At 40.8% G+C, this 21,709-nt stretch overlaps 3 protein-coding genes across 6 annotated transcripts in view; all 3 read right to left on the reverse strand.

Annotated features, from left to right (window-relative positions):
- The window catches only part of trpm6 (transient receptor potential cation channel, subfamily M, member 6), an 18,538-nt gene extending 9,379 nt beyond the window's left edge, over positions 1–9,159 (reverse strand). For 2 of the 4 annotated variants that reach the window (XM_058069976.2, XM_058069977.2), the window contains exons 1-18: positions 8,631–9,152; positions 8,448–8,527; positions 8,220–8,258; positions 7,830–8,019; positions 7,554–7,767; positions 6,695–6,819; positions 6,426–6,597; positions 5,508–5,682; positions 5,291–5,414; positions 5,136–5,208; positions 4,910–5,010; positions 3,669–3,803; positions 3,076–3,129; positions 2,791–2,925; positions 2,628–2,711; positions 1,731–1,999; positions 1,405–1,633; positions 1,060–1,212 (exon numbers count right to left, since the gene is read on the reverse strand). In XM_058069976.2, coding sequence (XP_057925959.2) covers positions 1,060–1,212; positions 1,405–1,633; positions 1,731–1,999; positions 2,628–2,711; positions 2,791–2,925; positions 3,076–3,129; positions 3,669–3,803; positions 4,910–5,010; positions 5,136–5,208; positions 5,291–5,414; positions 5,508–5,682; positions 6,426–6,597; positions 6,695–6,819; positions 7,554–7,767; positions 7,830–8,019; positions 8,220–8,258; positions 8,448–8,527; positions 8,631–8,648 — 2,370 coding nt within the window. In that variant the 5' untranslated portion in view covers positions 8,649–9,152. Of the gene's footprint in view, positions 1–1,059; positions 1,213–1,404; positions 1,634–1,730; positions 2,000–2,623; positions 2,712–2,790; positions 2,926–3,075; positions 3,130–3,668; positions 3,804–4,909; positions 5,011–5,135; positions 5,209–5,290; positions 5,415–5,507; positions 5,683–6,425; positions 6,598–6,694; positions 6,820–7,553; positions 7,768–7,829; positions 8,020–8,219; positions 8,259–8,447; positions 8,528–8,630 lie in introns of those variants that run through there. The other 2 variants (XM_058069970.2, XM_058069978.2) reach the window with 2 other exon arrangements.
- A 4,151-nt stretch (positions 9,160–13,310) lies between these two features.
- On the reverse strand, positions 13,311–18,489 carry carnmt1 (carnosine N-methyltransferase 1). Its single transcript, XM_058071021.2, has 8 exons — positions 17,191–18,489; positions 16,616–16,811; positions 16,201–16,367; positions 15,887–16,027; positions 15,620–15,798; positions 15,379–15,492; positions 14,263–14,366; positions 13,311–14,187 (listed from the first exon to the last, which is right to left on the reverse strand). The coding sequence occupies exons 1-8, from the start codon at positions 17,325–17,327 to the stop codon at positions 14,002–14,004; spliced, it is 1,224 nt and encodes a 407-aa protein (XP_057927004.2). The 5' UTR covers positions 17,328–18,489; the 3' UTR covers positions 13,311–14,001.
- Positions 18,490–18,636: 147 nt separating this feature from the next.
- LOC131128308 (serpin A3-5-like) lies at positions 18,637–21,667 on the reverse strand. Its single transcript, XM_058071022.2, has 6 exons — positions 21,645–21,667; positions 19,603–20,200; positions 19,445–19,515; positions 19,182–19,375; positions 18,943–19,090; positions 18,637–18,876 (listed from the first exon to the last, which is right to left on the reverse strand). Exons 2-6 carry the CDS (start codon positions 20,192–20,194, stop codon positions 18,682–18,684), a joined length of 1,200 nt encoding a protein of 399 aa, XP_057927005.2. The 5' UTR covers positions 20,195–20,200; positions 21,645–21,667; the 3' UTR covers positions 18,637–18,681.
- Positions 21,668–21,709: the final 42 nt, after the last annotated feature.

Consider the following 21,709-nt stretch of genomic DNA (forward strand, 5'->3'; position numbering starts at 1 on the left):
TTCACAACCATTCTCATTAATGGTGCCAGATTCAGACCAAAAGTACATGACTAAAAACAACAGCACTTCAATTACACCCTGTCTGGGGATGTATTATGCTAATTTTTAACCAGCACAAAAAGCTTTCTAGTTCTTCCAGAATCTGCACCTATTCAGCTGTATTTCTTTGGATCTTGTGGTTCCCATGAAAATGGTCTGTTTTAATGTATTCCATCCACGGCCCGCCTCCAGGCACGCCCACTCTGATGTGGTTGGTCACACTGCCAGGTGCATAGTTTGTGGCTGCAATTTTATAGGAGTTGATAAACGGCAATTTGTCTCTTTAAACATTTTAAACGCTTTTAACATACAGTCATATGTTTGGATTCCAATTCTGATCTGGAAGTAGAGACTGAACAGTCTAAAGTTTCCCAAGAAAAGAGGTTACTTCAAAATATCTCTCAAATGTAAGTAGCTTTAGCATGTTAGCGTTAGGTTTTCTACAGCATCGGTAATGTAATGTATGTAATGTAATGTGTTTTGCGGGACTACCAGTGTGGAAAAGAGTAAAAGAGCTACGATCCAGCTGATAAATTGTTACTTAATGCTTGCCCTTTGCACGACCAAGTAACATTGGAAAGACGTAGGGCTTCAACAAGTTTGTCGGCTTTTGGAATTGAACACTACTATTGCCATTAAGTTAAATACAACTTCAAAAGAAAGTCAGACTCTGTGTGGGTCTATAAGAACATTATATATATTATACCGCAAGTCCCAAAAGTAAAAAACAAACAAACAAGGAACTCCTCTCCCAATGCTACCATGTGTGAGTCTATATTATGTCTTATTATGTCTACCATACAGGATAATACAAGTTTAAAGGTGACTACAGACGTGTTGTTTCATCTTTATAGGGGTTTAATAGTGTTAAAACCCTATTTAGGATGTCGTAAAGAGGTTTTATAATCTCTAACTACAAAAATATTCAATTTATAAAGAAGGAATCCTACTTTGCAGAAATTCACTCATCACGATACAATTAACTGCTATAAACGAGGGATGACTGATGTGTCATTTTACCAGGTGATCAGGTTCTTCATGAGTTGCTCCTGTCTTTGGAGTGTCACGTACAAATGGAATTGCTTCATGAGACTGGGGAACATGGCACATTTCGGCTTTGCTTTTGAATTCCAGAAGCAAGATAGCAGGAGGCAGAAGAAGGCTCAAAATAATCTGAAATGAAATAATGAAATGAAATAAAGTCCAAAATGTTTGACCCACAGCCTATCCCAGCTGGCAAGTGGTAGTTACATAATATTTCTCTTTTCAGTGATCACATATATCACAATTGTTACATGACAAATAAATGTGGCTGTACTATGAATCTTACCAAGTTCACTACAAATGTAGCCATGCTCAAGTTACCTTCAGAAAGGAGTTTTTCCTCATATTGAGAGGACCAGTCCAGAGATCTGTGAGGAGGGTCTGTGTACAAGAGTGTGACACAAACGGTCGATGACAGGAAGAAACTGCTATTTGGAGGCAGGTAAAGTGGCTCCATGCCTCCATCTCCGAAGTGAGCAACTTCATGGCCATTTTCTCATTCTGGCGAAATGCACAGTCTAAAACATTCACCGCCAGCTGTCCAAATTCACTATGGAATAAAGCATAGACAAAAAGACACATTGGGATATAATTAAATTATGCAACATTGTTACAAAATCATGACAAATATTTTCATTCAGACTTACAGGGAATATGCTTTGAAATTTTCTGCAATGTTGTCATTCATGCTGCTTTGCTGTGCTTCGAAGGCCATGGAGCGGTAAAGCTTGCAGGCCACTATTGCCCGAGCAAGCGCCTCCTCACCATGCTGCCACAGGAACATCGCCATCTGCTGCCGCTGCTGAAGCACGGCCCACACGAAGAGGTCGTTAAAGTTGAAGGAAGGAAGCGGTGCTTCATAAAGACCAGGGCTCCACACGGCCTCTCCACTGGTACCATGTGGCATATTTTGGTCCTAGATTGAAATGAATGGACACAATACAAAATTAGAATAAATCAAGGAATGGGTTACATAAAGAAACATTTTAAAGGGTAAAAATTAGGACTTATTGTTACAAAAATTAGCCAGTAGGGGCACATGTGCAGCAATGTCCAAACCCCCAAACAGACAAAAAAACACATAATGCAAGATCAAAAACAAATTGAAAAGAAAAATGCTGCAAATGAGTTTTATGGTGTTTGTTTGTTTTTGATTTTGAATCGTTCCTGGTTTTGGAGCGTTTGGATGTTGTTGCCCTTCTTCGTCTTTCTCATTTGTTTTTTCCCTTCAGGGGTCGCCACTGTACAATAAAATAACATTGAACATTCACAAACTGAAACGAAAATCTAATATGTACAGTGTTTGAATGCACTTTTGGCTGATTGTCAGTTGCTTAATTACATCCAACATCACTCTAGAGATGAAGTTAAAATCAAAGTGAGAGAATTCTACCGAATACCATGTGGAAGAAAGAAACCATGATAAATTAGGCCTGACCGTAAAGTTCTACTGATCTCAGATAGCAGACATTCCAGATAAGCATGTCTGACATGACAATTATCGTCCTAACTCATAGAAAATATTAAAGGAATCTCTCACCTACCTGAGGACTTCTGCTCCTCTGTAAGTCTGTTTTCAATCCCTTTTTTTGTTTGTACAAAGAAGAAGTACTGACTCGTCTTCCTTCCTATAATAACATAAAATACCAATGAAAAGGGGAGTATAACAAGAAAGAATCACATATAGACAATGAATATGCTGTTCACTTTGTCTTGCAGCTGGTTGTAGGTAGCTCGGAAGTGTTTACGTGTATAAGTACTGCGGTATGCCCCTCCGATGAGGTACTCTATAACCAGGCCCATGTCAATGAGAGACAACCGGTAACCTAAAGGTAGAGAGGTCTGCTCACACACATACACACATGCAGTAGACATGCACACCACAATAAACAGTATACATATCAAAAAGCACATAGTATATTCTGCTTAAATCAGCTTCCTAACAAATGTAACATTTTTTTCATGTGTGGCGGGTATCATCTGAATAATCACCTGCTTCACATCCTCAACAAGGTGGTGAAGAAAATGGCCTGTCTGACCCAAAGGCTGAAAATAAATTAAACAAAGTTAATGAACAACAAATACTTTTGTTTTGTCTGGACAAACAAACTATAATCGTTATTTTTTAATGATGTGGCAATAAGACAAATCTACATAAGTTCAAACGTCAGTATATGCAGCAGTAGCCCTGGCACCAATTTACTCCTTATGGGGACTTATTATCCCAACGTTATAAATAAGTAAACAAGTGTTAATACACAAAAGATGAAGGCAAGTGAAAATGGTGAGAAAGCAAGGGAACTCATGACAAAGAGTCCTATGATCTCAAAAAGCATCCTCAACAACAGCTTAATGCAAATGCACAAAAAATCTTGCTGACGGGGGGCTGGTGTTCATCATTGTGATTTCAGTCAAAACCACTGTTTGAAATTTGCAGTTCAAGAGATACAAGTTCAAGAGCTTTCCTCTGTATGTGCAGTAAGAGAAGGCCAAAGAGAAACAAAAGCGAATTCTGTTGAAAACATGACGATGAGACCTGCAATTACTCAAAGATGATATTGAATATAATAATATTGAATAATAACCGTGTTATAAAGCTCTTCCAGGCGATCCACGGTGAGGAAGCGACTCATTGTCATGCCGTTGTCAATCAGCAGTTTGACAAAACTGACACGGTCCATCACCAAAGAATCCAGCATGACCTGTTCCAAGGAACCAACCTTAACATAGAAGATAACACAATTAAAGGCGCTCATGAATATGCAAACTAGGTAGGTTAGTTGAGAACCAATTCTTATTTCAAATTACAACCTGGTCAACGGGCACCCACAAATAACAGAAGCATTAGCAATCCACGGTAAGACAAGTTCATAAAATCTCACTCTAATGCAACAAAGAAAATATTTACATCATGCACAACACAAAGTGTTATTCTTTGAGTTTTGGGTTTTTGTGTGGACGACCAGAGCAAAAGGTCTGGTCTGAGGTTTGCTGTGGCAATTTCAAATGGTTCAGATCTGCCACCAACTTTCAGTCACCTACTCCGCCGACCTGGCTCATGTCCAATACTGTGTGGACTTCAGCTGGTATTGCACCTTCTTGGATGAATGCTCTTGCAGATATTGAATGGGGTGGTGAAGGAGGCAGGACATTGATTTTTGTGCATCTGGTCTCCAGAGTAGCTGCTATGTACGTGAGGAAGATGGTTGTGCCGCTAGGTGTAACAGGCTTGTCTTGCAGCCAACCAAAATATGTTTCACATTGGCTGGAGATGGGCAGAGGGGACATGTTTGATCTTCTCCACACCATTGGATGAAGTTAGAGGGGATAGGCAAGACATCATATGTGGCCTGTAGGAAGAAGCTTATGCGAAGGGCTCCCCTCAGCTCCCTCCCATCTCATCCACTGTCCTTGATTTGCTGGTGAGACATGCTTTGCACATCTCGCTACCTGCTGCCGCACCTTCTCTTTCAGGGTGGTCTGCTCTCTCCAAAGGCAAGACCTCCTCGGAAGTGTGGAAGTGCCTGAGGTGTGGTGGGTGGAATGCATCAAAACAGACTGTTTTTGCGGGAAGCACAAAATCCAAAGAAATACTGCTGAATAGGTGCAGATTCTGGAAGAACTAGAAAGTTTTGTGTGCTGGTTATCGTGTGTAGCTGCTCTATAGGAGTCCACAACTCAATACAAAGGGTCAAAAAATTAGCATAAGAGGTCCCCTTTAAGTAATGTTTACCATAACATCGGTGATAGTGATATTCAAGCCAAAAAAAAGGGATATCAACACAAGATAAAATTTTGGAATTAAGACTTCAGACCTGAGCCTTACCTGCCAATGTTGTCCATACAGTAGAACATCTTTCTGCGCAATGTCAGCCCTGTCCCATGCTAGAGCCACATTCAGCTGCTCTGCAGAGCTGGCCTTTGTGCCTGTTCATTACACCGATACATGGAACATTTATACAATACTTGTTTTATAACTTATTGTTTCATGTTACATTTACTAGATGGTTTGCCTGTTCTGGTGTGTCAAAATGTTCTGTTCAGTTCAGTACCCTTGAGCGTGGCGGTCAAAATGGCTACGTCTGGAGCCATGTGGTCTTCTGACTCAAAATCAAATATGGTTATCTGAAATACATGGTGGAATGGTGGATTCAAGGCAACCAAGTGATAGTGATAGCACATCAAATACAACTGAGCTTTCACCTACAGATTGTCTGTGATCCATGCATTCCAAGAGCAGACTGCAGAGGCAAAAGGCCTCCGCTCTGTCTACTCCAAACACCTCTCCAATCCTTACAAGGAAGTCCTGTTTAATATCTTCATCCAACTCCCTAAAACACAAGTATTCAATGGAAATAGTATGTTTTGCAAAGCAGATAACATGACAAGATTGCAGGTACTATCAATAGTATCAGTGTACACACCTGTCAATATCTGTCTGCTTGTGTAGGAACGCAAGCAAGTCAGCAGCCCTGCCAGATCCCTCAAACACAAATACCGGCACAGGGGGGTTATGGCTGACGTAGTCCAGCACTGTCGATACAATGGCAGGGCCTCCCTCAACTACGACACAGACCATCGGCACTCTTTGGTTCAATCCTAGAGTGTAGATAATAAAGTAAAACAATGTCATCATGCAGTTAACTTCTGGTGTAAAAAAATGCTACTTTTTTTATTAAACTTTGAATCCTGCAGCTTAAAGAGCAGTGCAGCTAATTTATGGCTACGTCCTAATACCATGACATCTACTTCAGAACTACTACTTAATTTAAATGAATAGTAGGAAACGGTAGTTCTTTTTTGCCAGGAGCTAATCGAGCTATAAGGTAACTCACAACAAGCTTGTCAACCCATTACTCAATATAAATGTTTGACTCACAGTGTCATCTTGGAAAGAACACTAATATCATCACACAGCAACCTAACATTCAAAAGGTAGGTAAGAAAAATACAAGACGTGCCAATATGATTTTAGTATAAATAACTATTTTATTGACTTCCCACTATATGCTGGTTCCCATGAATCATTGCAGCACCCCAGCAGCCATGGCCAATGAACTGCTATGCTGGGAAGCAATGCATGATGGGAAGCCGTTAAAATAGTTATTCCTAACGGCAATTGGTATTTGTCTTTATATTTCTTATCTGCCTTCTGAGTGTTAAGTTATCGTGTGAGGATTTTAGTGTTTTTTGCATGTTTTGTGGTCTTCTCGTTCAATTACCAATGTCAGTTATGACAACTCTACTGCCTAGGGAAAACAAGACAGTCAAGGAAGTGACATCAAGAGCATTTTTTCTTTTGCCACTTCCTCTTTTGTTGAAAAAAAACACACACTACTCACGAGGGTGGATCTTCAGCAGCTGAATGTGTTTCTCCAGCTTCCTCCTGAGGCCTTGTTGGCAACCAGTTTTCCCCAAAGTTCCATCATCCACAAGGAGAAAGTGGGAGTGAAAACTATTAAAACAGGCCCTCTTGCTCAAAGGGTTCCCCAGTGGCTGGTAAGGCCTGAAGACCTAAATCATGATGAGCACAGTGCAAAAAAATGCGTATGCTAAACTCCTTGAAATAATATTGAATATTATGAACAACAAAATCAATTGGAGTTCTTACATTGCGTCCTATTAGGTCTATATTGTTGTCAATCACTCCCCATGGTGTAATCCCAACTGTGCTTCTCTTCCTCAGGTTGTGTCCACCAAATGTTTTGACTGCCTCACCTACATACTTGGACACACCTAAAGAAGTTAGCAAGAGAAGATGATTACGTCGCACCCAACCACAAATTGTACAAATGTAAAATCAGATACCCTTTCTTCCTGCATAACTACATATCAATGTGTAAGTGCAAAGCACATAGAGTCCATAAACTCCTTACAAGGCCCATACTGTATAACAAATTGAAGAGAATGATGATTCTTTATGAAACATCACTCAAAAATGTTTCTTGTGACACTAACTGTTATAATTTCAAGCATATTAAAGCATTTTATTAAAAAAAAAAAAAACAGAGTGTGTTACTTGCCTGAATTTTGCCCATGCATCCATCCATCAATTGTCTATGCCGCTTATACTCATGGGGCTCCTATCCTGGCTAACTTCGGGCGAGAGGCAGGTACACCCTGGACTGGTGGCCAGCCAATCACAGGGCAAATATAGACAAAGAACCATTTACACTTACAATTTGAGACTATTTGAAACTGTGCTCCCTGTGTGTGGGTTTTTTCCAACATTCCAAAAACATGCATGTGTGAATGATTGTCTATATGTGCCCTGCACCAGTGACCAGTCCAGGGTTTACCTTGCCTCTTGCCCAAAGAACGGTACACGCAACCCTAGTGAAGATAAGCGGCATAGAAAACGGATGGATGGATTAATGGTTTGTATTATTGTCTGTGATAGAGGTGGATTAAGTCCCCACTGAAGGCCCAGGTACCAAATGCATGCCTACGACTGTTAAAATAACACTTACCAGTATTGATACCATCAGTAAGTATCCATGCATCTGTGCTGCGAGCTGCTGTGATCAGGCCTTTACTGAAGGCTTGTTTCAGTTTGGGAGGAAGGGTGAAGTTTTCACAGCCTCCATGAACAGTAAGTAGGAGCTTGGGTCTTTCCATCTGCCACTCCCTCAGCATCAGTTGGAGAAGTGCCTCGGGCTTTGTGTCCACAGCCACGCGCACATACTGTAAAGGAAAAAAAAACTTATTGGCCTTGTACACACATACTATACTGTGAAATCGCTGACCTTGGCCCGACAGACACGTGTTGCACTGTCCTGAAAGTCTATGGTCCCATAGGCATCTGTGGGACTGACTCGGGTATGTAGCTCCATGGACCAGTCCTCCGTCCCATCCTGTCCAGCAGCAGGAGCGATGGCTGTGGGGGGTGGGGACTCTTTCCAAGAGTGTTCAAGCATCAGGCGACCACAAACGCACCTAGACAATTCATTGCTTGATTATTATATTATGAAAGCTGTAGTAATGACACACACATTTTGGCGGTAAGCTCAAATGCAAGGATTCTGGAAGATCTAGAAAGTTTTCTGTATGGGTTATTGTGTGTAGCTGCTCTATAGGAGTCCACGACTCAATACATAGGTCAAAAATGAATGCAATAGGTCTCCTTTAAATCATACCTGATCAAGTTTTGGCATACTTGACATACTGGATTGCATCTGTAAGAAATAGACATTTACACGTTATTAAAGCATCCACATGAATACTGAAAAGAAGGGCTGTGTGCCAAATCCTTTCACTCTCAGATAAATATTAGCACAGATATACAGTAAATTATACAAACCACAGAGAATCACTAAATCTTGCACTTTTCTGGCAGGTCAACAGTGTAAAAAATTATTGTGTACCTGTGCAGATCCCGAGAGGAAGGGATAAACCGCACACATTCTCTCTTGGAGAACGTTTCTTCAATCCAAGACCTGCGTAACTGGAGTAAGGAAGGAAAATGTTTTGTTACACACATTCTACAGCACCTTACTTTAACATCCATATTTCTGAGAAAAACCCAAAAAATATTCCCAATAAATGACCTTGTCATTGAAGCTCATGGCAGCATCTTCGATCTCCACCAGCAAGGTATCATATAAAACTCAAGCTGACTGAGGTATTTTCTTCACACTTTAACCACTTTCCCAAAGTCTGTGTCTCTCCTGAGTACCGTTTCCCAGCAACATTTAACAATGGCCTGAAATGATGTATTGTTGGTCGGAAACATCACACATCACATCCCTTTCCTGAGATTTGTGTACATGTTTAGGGTTGGCGCGCTCCGTGTTTCTCTCACACACACACACGTATGCATGCACACAAACATCCACTGCAAACCCCAAATAGTATTAATACAGTGAATGTGACTATTGAAATGAGTTACAGTATGTTAATTCCAGTATTGCCCAATGAAAATCACCATCAGTTGGAATAACTAAGGCATCAGCAAAAAATATTTTCCATGAGCAACCCAATAGGTTTTTCTGTATATGCTATCGTGACGGTTTGGACTTCGTTTAACTCTTTTCTGGCATTATTACCTGTTTATTGCTTTTATTTTGAGCTGATAAGCTGATTCCTATTTGGACTGTACACATTACATTTACACTGGTTAGCAGTCCTCCTGTTACCTGCGTATTGGATGCATTCCATTACATCTCTGTTAGCTGTTTCCTGGTATTATTCTTGTTTCCATCTCCCATAGTGAGTTTTATGCTAGCCTTAGCTGTGTCCCAGCCTTCTTTGTTATTTTGGTACTTTGCTTTTGTGTGCCACGCCACTACGTGTGATCTGATCTTTTGTGAACTAAAGACTTTATTGAACCAACCTGCCACCATATCTGTGCATCCTGGGGTAACACTGCACAAAATCTTAGCTGAATGTGACAGAAGGCACCCTTTTAACAAACTCTGTTAAGATCTGTTCAGATTGTTACTTTGTTTAAAGGTAGTAGTAGTGACAGCCAAAAGAGCATCAAGTTTCAGCCATCAATTCACAAACTACACTTCTTTCTAGCACTATGTAAAGTAAGTTAATAAGAATAATAAACAACTTACCATGGCTATGGGAATGCTTTATCTTAAGACGGGTATATTACGTTTGTTTAAATAGGACCGATGCCCTAAGGTATTTCTTTATCAGCTATTAGAGTTCCAAAGGGCAAAGAGTTTTTCAAATACTGCAAGAGTTACGCCTTCGAACAACTTATCTTTCTCTCTCCAAAGTTCTCGTCTTGCTCCCACAGCAGAACACACAGCCACATTGTTATAGCTATACACTTGTACAATCAAATAATAATTGCATCAAATCATTTTGCCTTTATAAAGATGATCATGATCTAACTTAATAAGCTATCTGAGCTAGGGATAGTCCTCACTTGCCTCAGTTAAGGTCAGTGTTCGTGATTGCACCATAAGAAAAACACTGGACAAAAATGACCTGAATGAGAGAGTTCCAAGACGACAACCACCGCTGAACAAAAAGAATATTAAAGCTTGTCTCAATTTTGCCAGACAACATCTTAATGATCCCCAAGACCACCTCTGAATGGCTGAAGAAAAACAAAATGAAGTGTTTGAAGTGGCCTAGTCAAAGGCCCGACCGCATTCCTATTGAGATGCTGTGACATGACCTTAAAAAGGTGGTTTGTGCTCGAAAACCCTCCAATGTGGCTCAATTACAACAATTCTGCAACGATGAGTGGGCCAAAATTCCTACACAGCGCTGCAAGAGACTCAAAGGAAGTTACCGCAAATGCTTGATTACAGTTGTTGCTGGTAGCCCCACCAGTTATTAGGTTTCGTGGCAATCACTTTTTAACACAGGACCATGCATCAGTGCTGCGCACACAGTACCTCAGGCCACTACCAAAAGGCAAAACTACGCATTGGAGCTAAGCTGTGCTTTTATTTTTGAGTTTGGAAAAGTTAATGCTCGGTGTAGTATTGGTTTAAAACAACAAAACATAAATAGTTTACTTGCAGCTTGTAATGTGCAGAAAATGATATTCTTCTGGGGAGCATTAGGTGTTCCATCCTTCTCAGTTGATGTTTACCTTGTCAATTTTCACTGGTACAGGAGTGACAGGAATAGCTGATACTGGCACGCAAGCCAAGAGCGCCCTCTCGTGGCTGTCAGTGTGCAAAAACACAAGCAATATATAGTATATATGTTGCTCGGAGTATAAGTCGCAGGACCAGCCAAACCCTGAAAAAAAGTGCCCGTTTTGATTTTGTCATGGGTAAAACATGCTAGACAAATGATAAACTATTTATGGCCAAAAAGCAGCTTTTTGATTATAAAAAAAGTCTAAGGATACTACACACACATGCATTACTAAAATATCACATTTAAAGTAATAAAAATAAAATAGTTTATTGTAAATTAGGTGATGGGAAAATTTGCTCTGACTGGTAAAAAAAAATTACCGACATATTAATAATAACTACAAAACAACAAAGGAATTAATTCATTCATTCATTCATTTTCTACCGCTTTTCCTCACGAGGGTCGCGGATATGCTGGAGCCTATCCCAGCTGACTTCAGGCAAGAGGCGGGGTACACCCTGGACTGGTCACCAGCCAATCACAGGGCACATATAGACAAACAACCATTCACACTCACATTCATACCTATGGACAATTTGGGGTCGCCAATTAACCTAGCATGTTTTTGGAATGTGGGAGGAAACCGAAGTACCCGGAGAAAACCCACGCATGCACGGGGAGAACATGCAAACACAGAGATGGCCGAGGGTGGAAACAAAGGAATTAATCTCTCATTTATACAACAACATAGCATGCACACAGCCCATATGTGACGTATCTAGAGATGGAGATGGATAAAATAGCTGGCAAATGTGCTAATCACTGTGATCTACAGTTGCAGCATTTTCACATTTGAGTCATGAGATGCTAGCAGACCGTTTGTCTCTATGTGCAATTATAACCTCGCTGGAACTATCCTTTTATCCTCTCTCTGCCATTCTTCATTTTCAGGTCTCCATTGGCTCAGAAGAGTTTTTGACATCTGAATTGTGTTTTGTTTGGCTCTGTCCACTGGACTCATCCAGCAGTGAAAAGTCCACCTCAGGCAAAGGGGCCCTCCAGAACTGAAAAGAGTTGTAAGCGCAAAACTCAGGATCAGTATCTGCCTGAAAAAAAAAACAAAGCAGAAGGAGATTGTGATAAGACACACATATGTTCTCATAAAAAAATAGAAAATGTTTAGTCGTTCACTTAGGTGGGGTGGGTGGGTGTGGGATAAAACACAATGCTGTAGCATCACTTTGTAATTATTATTGTCCAAAACAGTGCTTATCTGTCGTTGTCGTTGTCGTTGTCCTGTCTGAAACACTGATATAGCATTGGATGTATTCGCGTTACAAGAGGTAAAGGCTGACATCTGGTGGTGCAGTTGTACAATTGCACTTGCTCAATAGGTGCAACGCAGATGAACACCATCTTAAAACGACTTACTTGATCATTCATTGTTGCCAGTGCAGTCTTTAAATCAGCTACCTCTTGTCGACGCCGTTTCCTGGAACATGACGGCGTGATAGAGACAGTTCTAGACGTCTGCGCACGTGACGTATTTTTGTCTCGAGAGTCAAGTTGTGTGGTCTTGTTGGGATACATTATTCTTTCGTCTTTCACATCTGGATTCCCTAAGCAACACGACCTTTTTCTGCTATGACCATCCGACGAAGCTTGTGTGCACGTTGGGCTCAAGTCCTCGTGAATACCTATGCTCTCAAACTGCTGGTCAACCTGACAAAGAGATCGGAAGCTTCTCTTCGCGGGTGGTTTGAAAAATAAAATGTCCTCGGCGTGTCTCTTCGCCATGAAATTACAATAGCACCAAACCACACTTACTGTCCGGCAAATCAATTCGCAAAACATTAGACCGCGGAAGTGAACTGTTTGCGCCAGTTATTAATGGCCAATGGAAGCATCGCACCAGAGCTTGACTCCGCCCACAAAGCTCGTATTTCCGGTGACGGAAAGTGCATGCCTCTTTAAAACGCCTTTCCACTTAGGTACGTCTCAGGATCAGAATGCCATTTATTGTAATTCTACATAAAGTAGAATGGATGGTCAAAAAGTCCATAATCCAGCTGCATGTGAGAGGGGGAGGCCGAGTGTGTCCAGCTTTGTGTTTAGAATGTCCGGGATGATGGTATTGAAGGCCAAACTGTAGTGAACGATGAGTAATCTGGCATACACCTGCTGCTGTTGAAGACATGAACCGTGATAGTAAACAGAATTACAGCGATAGATTTGCAGTAATTAAAATATCAATGCTTGACATCATTATTACCGTAATAATAGCATACCAATAGCATAAAGACATCAAGGATAAGATGGTAGATTGTGTAGACAAGCACCCATGTGCTGTGAGTGTGCATATGGAGGTGTGCATATTCATATAGGTGTGCGTAAGTGTGCTCATATGTGTGAATGCGTGTGTGTGAACACGCCACCCAGGCCCCCGTCCCCATGAGCGAGATCAGGCCCCATCCCAACACACAGTCCGGTCCCCACAGCTGCCACCACAGCACAGCAACCCCAAGCCACCATCGCAGACTTCAGGCCACCAGCAGCATGGACCCCACTGCCTGGAGACCGCTGAACGCCCCCCCCCCCCCCCCTGCGAGGTGCCCGCGACCCAGGACAGACCAAGGGAGGTACTGCCAACCGCGCCCCTCAAGCAAGCCCCAGTGTCAGCTGGTTTGGAGTTTTATTCAAATATATTAAAAAAAACATGTTAAAACACTTTATTCCTGAAAAGCTGCAACAAGCTTTGATTACATTTGTCAGTGATGATCCATGCAAATAGAACACCATTGTTACACTGCATTGGAATAAAGCAAATATCTGCTTCCCGTTATTCACTCAGACACATTCTTCATGTACTAATCATTCCTCAGTAGTGATGTCATTATAGAGGGAGGTTTACCAAGGTTTAACAATGCCGATGCACAGCTCACCTCTATGGCAAAACACTTCAGCATGATAATGTTGTACAGTTCTCACAGTGAGCATTTTAGAGCTGCTCCACTCATAGCTGATTGATAGTTTTGTAGATTTGTACAATTGTTATTTTTAAGAAGCAATCTGATTCTACAAAGTTGTTTTCATTGGAAAATTTATCACTTAATGCAAGTGCTCAAATCAGTTTTAAAAGCAGCTGTCGAGCACAATTTAAACACTGAATATATGCATTAACACTTCAGTTACTTATTGTGTCTCCCTCCTGAGTTGATTACATTTTTGGTGACTTATTACTAAAAATAGAACCAAAAAATTGCTGTAATTGTGTTTAATTGTTTTTTTTTCCTTCAATCTCATTTTCTTGACAATTTTTTTTCTCATTTGCATGAAATTTTACAGTAATTTGAAAATAAATGACACTCACGTAGTACAGCCTGAGCTGTCTTGACGTGGTGATTTGGCAGCTGGAGGTGAACTGTGTTGCTGGTCATCATCTTGACATTTAGAATACGGTTTCCGGGCCACAAAAAATACACAGTCATAAACGTATCTTAACATGGAGCGCTCATTCTCTGTGTAGGTGGTACGTACAGATTCATTCTCCACCTGCAGCACAACCAATAATTATTTTACTATTTGAAAAGCACAAAGTGAATGGACGCATGTAAATAATTGACTCACCTCTATGTGGAAGCCAAACTGCACCATTGCCGCTCTGATGTCTTCATAGCTGAGTTCAACTGATTGCTCATTGGCCATGTTCTCAAAATGGTACAACAAAGGTCCTGAGGGAAAAATGAAATATTATTGAAACACTCTCCCCACCCGCAACCCTAGTGAGGACAAGCGGAATAACAAATGGATAGCTGGACTACTGGCTGGATACTACACTTCCTGTCTTTCACATTTAAAGCACACCTCTACTCGCTAAATATAGCGACCATGTCCTAAATTGTCAACACAGATCTCTTCTATTTCTGAGGTGTGTTATGAAGTTGGTGCTCTTCCAAATGTAACAAGTATAGAATTACTATAGCTTCTGCTTGGACATTATCACGGCGTATCGGCTGGCCTCCAATGGAAAAAGCTGCCACAAGTCACTCACTGATGCTGGAAACACCAAGCATCATGTTTGGGGAAAAAACTGGATGACTTTTCTAATGGGATGTCAGCCCCAGCACACATTGCTACTAAATCCTCAACAAACTAATGCCTGTGCTTGTGATTAAAGAAGATATAGTCACCTATGAAATTCCAAATGTATATCTACATATTTTTTATGACATTTATTTTGAAGGCCTGTAGTATGTCCTCTGTGTGCTGTCATCCCGCATTGTGAAACACCCTTTAAATTAAAGCAGTGAAGATAGACTCATCTAGCCCGAGTCACACATGCAATCACACTAGCATGCTTAAGGAAGCTAACCCCTAGCTTTCATTCACTCTCCGATGTGCTGCCAACCTTTGCAGGTGTTTATCGCCATTTCAACCTTTGTTCGGTAGGAGGCGGTTTAGTGTTTATAGTGAGAGCGGTCCGCCGAGTATGAACGTTCAGCCTCCTCACGATGACAGCATTTCATTCATTTTATGTATCAAAGTTAAATAATTTGTTTACATATTAAGTGAAATTGGATCATCTCCCATGTAAATTTCGCTTGGAGATGAATTAAGTATCTATCTATCTATCTATCCAGCCATCACCCAATTATCTCTCATAAATGTGGCAGCAGAGTGGTTGGGAATTCCTGCTATTGAGGTGCGTACAAGAGCAATGTAATACAACTGTTACAGACTCACCTAAATTGATCCACACTCCTCCAGGCTTAAGAATCTTCCAGATAGTCTCCACATACTGTATGATGTTATGGGCTGTGTCGATAAAGAAGCAGGTCGCCACACAGTCCCAAGAATCTAACACAAACGTGCAATTTAAGCATTATGGTTTGTAACGCTAGTCAAATGAAAAGCTGATAGGTGTGCTGTCAAATACTTAAATAATTCAAAGTATCTGTAGAACCCAGCTTTTTTTTTTACTAACCTGCATCAGAGTAGACTTCCAGAAAGTCACCTGCTACCATGGAGAAGTCCGAATTTTGTGGTAAGCCCTGAGGGTTGACATCAGGAAATCTGACTGGCCGTGTTTGATCTGACGACTTCTTATTGTTGCTAAGCTGGTGAATCCAGGGGTACAATGTCAGACAATTCACCTTTTCACACCTGAATCAAACAGTCCAAAATAATGATGGTTACAGGGGAGTAATCAACAAATAAACCTTTGTAGGATTTATGTCAGTTCATGATCTACCTGTTGAGAACAAAGTTGGAAGAGAAAAGCATGAAGAAGCTCCATTCGTTGCCCTGGCATATATAACCCAGACGAGCAATTTCCCAGGCTAGCCGACCAAGACCAGCTCCCGGAACCAACACGCTAACCTTGGACACATCACTAACATAATAAAACCCACATAGCACATGGGAAACACTCACTAGTATAAAAGACCACAATTATGGCAAATATACTGTAATAACATGTACACACTACACAGTAGTAATTGACATCACTTTTAAACAGAATTTGTTGTTTTTTGGCAGATATGTGTGAGCATGAGTGCTTCTTACTATTGGTCACTTGGGAATAGTCTTTGGATCTCCCGGATGATGGGCTGGTAGCATGAGTCCCGCTCAGCCTGACCCGCCTCACTCCAGTCTCTGACAAACTGCTTTATGGTGGACTTCAGCTTGTCCATGTCAAATGTTGAGGAAGGCTGCACCTTTCTCTGATCCTCCTGAATAGGACATAAAAACATGTGTACAGCGCATCAGTTTGCAAAGCTGGACCCTCTCCTAGCTCACTTAAAAATGTGTAAAATGTGAATAGCTCACAAAGTTGACACATACTGTAAAGAAACATAACCATTCATGGCTAAATGATTTTCATCCTTCTGGACAGTAGACAGAAGCTGGAGTAACCAGAGGGAAGCCTATCCCTCACTAGTACAAAGAAAATATATTTGCAATACAACACAAGCCTTACCCTCTCTCCATACTCAATGTTCTCAAACATGTGGATGCTGTGCTGCACTATGGCCTGCAGGACTTCATGATTATGGTCTGCACATTGGCGAATGCAGGCCAGGTTGGACAGTACGGATGGCAGTAAGTCTTGGTGGCGTTGAGGTAGTCGAAGAAACTGACGCTCAGCTCGATTGACTTGCTCCTGGACATGGGACCTACAGGGGGTAGCAATAAGATCAACAGACTTTCTGTAAATGTGTATGTCAAAACAGAGAGCTCTATTTTATGCTGTGATGACTGCAAAATCCACATACTAAATGAAAAATGTCACAATCCATACAATGAAAATCTACAAATGTGCATTCTTCGAAAACTTCAAACGTGTTTATAACCCTCTCATATTAAACAATACGATATAAATTCAGTTGAGCGATTAAACAGCAGGCAAATTATCAAATAACAAGTACAGGAGGCTACTGTAAATTAACAGATGTTAATGTACACTTTTCATTTAAGAGTTTTACGTACAACACGCTGTTAGTCGGCGGCCAACGTTTGTATGAAAGCGTATTTTACAGTAATATTTATTTGCACCTGTAAAATCTAAAAGAGTCGATTATCCTCCAAAAATGTTGTCTTTCTAGCCTGGATTCTTCCTCAGGGGTGAACGTTTTTCTTTCTTTGTGAAAATATTCTCCAGCCAACTGTGCCTGCTGTGTTGTTTCCGCCATGTTTGTGCCTACCTCACTAGCAAGGACACTAAAAAGACAGGCCTGTTCTGTTGTTACTTCCGTAGTACGCACTGCGTGGGTTTGGCCGCCATGACGGTGAGTAGAATCGACAACATTGCATTATGAACATGTACTCGGCACATTGTGCAGCAGTTAATTGTGCCAACAAAGAGTCTATAAGGCCAGCCATGTAATTTTTTCTGTTTTTCCAACGACAAAGACAGGCATGTATGATTTAAAAAAACGTGTGATTTATAACACTGGTAGTTTTTAATAAACAGGACAGTGGCCAGTACTCCCGAAGTGTAGTACCACACAATGTAGCGTAGAGCCACTTAATTTCCGTGGATGATCAGTTGAATTCATAACGACAAGTGATGATGATGTTGAAATGTATTAAATGACCGAAATAAACGTTGCATTGTACGTATGTTAAAAGCCGAGCCTGGCACTTTAAGTGGAAAATTGCATTGTGGGAATTGTGTGCTGTAGTTCTGTGGTTTGGCGCGAGGGTTGTATTTTTTCGTGTGTACAGCATGCGATGTGGCAAACAGGACAACGCGTCTGTATGCCTGTTCAGCGGCTGTTAGGACATCCACTGGATAAGGGAAGAAAAGTGACATGTAAATACTTAAATTATCCATACATACACACACATGTATGCAATTTTTTGATTTCTTAATCAAAACACAAAATGTATGAAAACTGAAAATACATTTTACAGAATTTTGTTTTACATGCAGAAAACAATGCAAACCATTCTACTGCAAATGATTGAATGAAATTGATAAATCAATTAACAAATGAATTAACATCATATACTTATATTGTATACACATACTGTATATGTACCAACAAGTAAAATATAAGTTTGTTACGCATATCATATTGTACAATAACCAACACAGTTTAATAATAATAAAGGATTATATTTTATACATCACTTTTCAAGGCACCCAAAGCGCTTCACAATTAAGTGAACCCATTATTAATTCACTCCTCAGTCACACACACTGGTGGTGGTAATGTACATCTGTACACACAGCTGCCCTTGTGTAGACTGACAGAAACGTGGCTGCCAATTTGTGCCCATGGCCTCTCTGACCGCCATCAAACATTCATTCACATTCAGTGTACACAAACTGGAGCAAAATTTTGCGTAAATTGTTAGCCGAAAACATCAGTAAGGTTCCCCTGGATCTATTTCTCCATACCAATATCTACAGTATATCTATATCTACTGTATGTATACACATAGTATTGAACAAAAAACTTAAATTAATTCAAGTTAATCATAAAGACCACAGGATGACATTCTTTCTTTATTTTATTATGATGCACCAATAGGTGTCCATCACACGGTTGGGTTGATTATCTTTCCCATAAAAAGGATGTCGTCTGTGGTGTTTTCAGTGATGAGAACCATGAATGGACGGTTGAACTTCAACACAGGGATGTGTTGGAAAGACATCAAAGTGATGCCAATGCCTGTTGCAGCTGCGGCAGTGGCTCCAGCTTCATCCACATCAAGGGCAGCTTGGTGCACAACCTGGAGTAAAATGGAAGCAGAGTGAGATGGATGAATTTGAATAAAGAGTAGATAATGGATGTGTACCTCGGAGACTTTGAGTTTCTGCCCTTCTGAAATTCCACTCAAATCTGCTCGGCCATCAAACATGTGAGACATTCCCATTTCAACCAGCATGTCATTCAGAGAATAGGAGGTCTTGATGGATAATTTTGGAACAAATACATCATATTTCCTAAAAAAAAAACAAAAAAAAAAACAGGTAAACAGTTACCTGCCCATCTTCTGTATTACAAATTACAAATTGTAATTTGACTTCCTCAAACCTGGATTTCATCCATTTTGACCATTTAGCAATATGTTGTGGACAAATTTCCTTCTCTAGTTCCGCCATGTGTTCGGGCAACAACAGGAGCATGGAATAAGAGCTGTTGAAAGGAAGGCGGAGGATTGTTGTGTTGACTGCCAGGTCATGATAGACATCAAACCTATCCTCATTATTCATCATCTGGACAGAAACCTGGGAAACAATAGAAAATGAACTTGCAGAGCATGTCTCATATCCCGACATCATAACTTTGCTTTGTACCTTAGTATTCTCATCAACATGGAAAGTGTCCTCTTTTGTGAGCTTAGGATCGAATGGAGTGTCCCACTTTCCTGTGTGACAGGGATGAGCAGAAATCAGACAACAGTAAGTTGGAGAGCAAATGGAATAAGCTGCACAAAACTAGTATTGCGGTATACCTTTGAAGTAGATGTAGCTGATGAGATACATTATCGTGCTTGGATCCAGTTTCTCCACCAATTTATCAATCTTGCCATGCGTCTTATCTGCTACGTACTTATTGATGGTACTAACACTGTCTGTTGCATGGAAGTCGACATTGAATCCATCTGTATAAAAGGACTCTTTCAAAACCTTCATGAACTCAGGTTTTGGCTCGAAGGTGTTATCCAGGAAGACAGCGGTCCCTTCGCTGATGTCCGGTGACTGATCTTGCCTTTTGAGGAGCATATTGAAGGCCTGATTCACATCTGTCTGCGTAACTTGGGTGCTGTTGTAACCCAGACCAGTGAACAGTTGTTGGTGGGTCTCTCCCCGGGCTCCAACCGACAATGCAGCCAAGGCGACGGACACGCTACTCGGGGAGTAGAAGACGTTCTTGCCTTGTGTGGTAGCGTGACCTGCCAATCTCCTGTACAGATGGAAGGCAAACTCCTTGTTTGCTAAAGTCACCTGTGCGTGGCTGTCTTCAGTGTGACCTTCATGGTGGTGGCCTCTTCCCACACAGACCAATGCTGATAAGATCCACACACCCAGGGCTGCATGCATCATGGTGGACTGTGACAAAAGTTTAAACGATCATTGATCTTCTGCTTTCACAATGTTTGCTGAAGAAAATACACAACATAGTCCACAAACCCGTTAGCCATGTTGAAGGCCCTTCACCCTGATTTCTCAATCAACAATCAAACATACACTGTCAAATCGCATATACGCTGTACCCCTCAGGGTACAATGTACATTATTGCATGACTAAATATTGAACTAGAAGGTAGCTACTGGTACCTTTTCTGGGCCCAAAAAGCACAAGCACCTTTTACATACATTCACTTCTATTTCTATTTACCTGACACCATGACATGTGTATGTATTAATTATATGTATGTATGGGTTCTGTGTAGTTATCGCCCTCCCCCCTTTTGGTTTACATGTGCTTCGCAAACACTTCAGTACTGGACAACATTCTGTCATTGTTAAGAATGTGTGCCTTTGCAATACAAAATCAAAATTATCATTTGGAAAAGTCTACCGTCTTCCCTGTTCAACCCCTGCTGCTAAATAGTTGATAGCTGGCAGCGATTATATTACAGTGACTTTCATCTGATTTTTAACAATACCATTTAAAGTGGTTGGGGACTTCTGGACTTGATTTTAGGACCTCCAGAATTAAAACCAAGCACTCTACAAGCTGAGCTATACATCTTGCAATTGATTCACCAGAATGTGTGTAGTCATAGGCCCTGTAATTCTATTACTAACTCCCGTAATACACTGCTGCAGCCATCCATCCATTTTCTATACCGGTTATCCTCACGAGTGTACTCATTCCTTGCAGTAATGGTAGATGACTTGTGTGTATTTATATTTACTTCCAGTATTTATTGACTATTTAGTTAATGTTAATGTTATATTGATTGTTCATCTGATACCATGACTATGCTCATGCCTATTATGGCCATTCATTTTCAAATGGAACATTTTCACAGAAAATATGAAATTGTGGGCTGCACGAGTGGTTAGAGTGCAGACATCACAGCTAGGAGACCTGAGTTCAATCCCACCCTCAGCTATCTCTGTGTGGAGTTTGCATGTTCTCCCCGTTTCCTCCCACATTCCAAAAACATGCTAGGTTAATTGGCGACTCCAAATTGTCCATAGGTATAAATGTGAGTGTGAATGGTTGTTTGTCTATATGTGCCCTGTGATTGGCTGGCCGACCAGTCCAGGGTGTACCCCACCTCTCAGCTGGGATAGGCTCCAGCAATGGATGGTTAAAACTGAAATTTTTGTAATTATCATCATTACAACTTCAGATAGATTATCACGGTGCCAAATGAGTTCAGTGAAGTATATTTTGTACTTGTTTAGTCTTGACTAACTTCATAACTTCACAAAGAGAAGCTTCAATTGATTGTTAGGCAATTAACACAATTATTCAAACATATGTAATTTCATAGGTTTAGGAACTAGAAAAAGACAACCAGATATCTGAATAACTTACCAATCCTTTGCTGGTTCTCTTGTCTCAAAAACCACAGCCAGCAACAAGGCAGGCAGGACAGAGGA

This window comes from Doryrhamphus excisus, linkage group LG3, assembly GCF_037039965.1.
Source record: "Doryrhamphus excisus strain RoL-2023G ecotype Guam linkage group LG3, RoL_Dexc_Guam_v1.1, whole genome shotgun sequence".
NCBI classification, from domain to species: domain Eukaryota; kingdom Metazoa; phylum Chordata; class Actinopteri; order Syngnathiformes; family Syngnathidae; genus Doryrhamphus; species Doryrhamphus excisus.

Excerpts from the sequence above, each read along its gene's own strand:
- LOC131128308 (XM_058071022.2), bottom strand. The coding sequence starts at position 20,194 with ATGATGCATGCAGCCCTGGGTGTGTGGATCTTATCAGCATTGGTCTGT. Across the intron at positions 19,376-19,444 it reads ATGTTGATGAGAATACTAAG|GTTTCTGTCCAGATGATGAA; the intron begins GTACAAAGCAAA and ends ATTGTTTCCCAG. Across the intron at positions 18,877-18,942 it reads AGAAACTCAAAGTCTCCGAG|GTTGTGCACCAAGCTGCCCT; the intron begins GTACACATCCAT and ends ATTTTACTCCAG.
- carnmt1 (XM_058071021.2), bottom strand. The coding sequence starts at position 17,327 with ATGGCGGAAACAACACAGCAGGCACAGTTGGCTGGAGAATATTTTCAC. Across the intron at positions 16,812-17,190 it reads GACTCTTTTAGATTTTACAG|GTCCCATGTCCAGGAGCAAG; the intron begins GTGCAAATAAAT and ends TACCCCCTGTAG. Across the intron at positions 14,367-15,378 it reads AGGAGTGTGGATCAATTTAG|GACCTTTGTTGTACCATTTT; the intron begins GTGAGTCTGTAA and ends TTTTTCCCTCAG.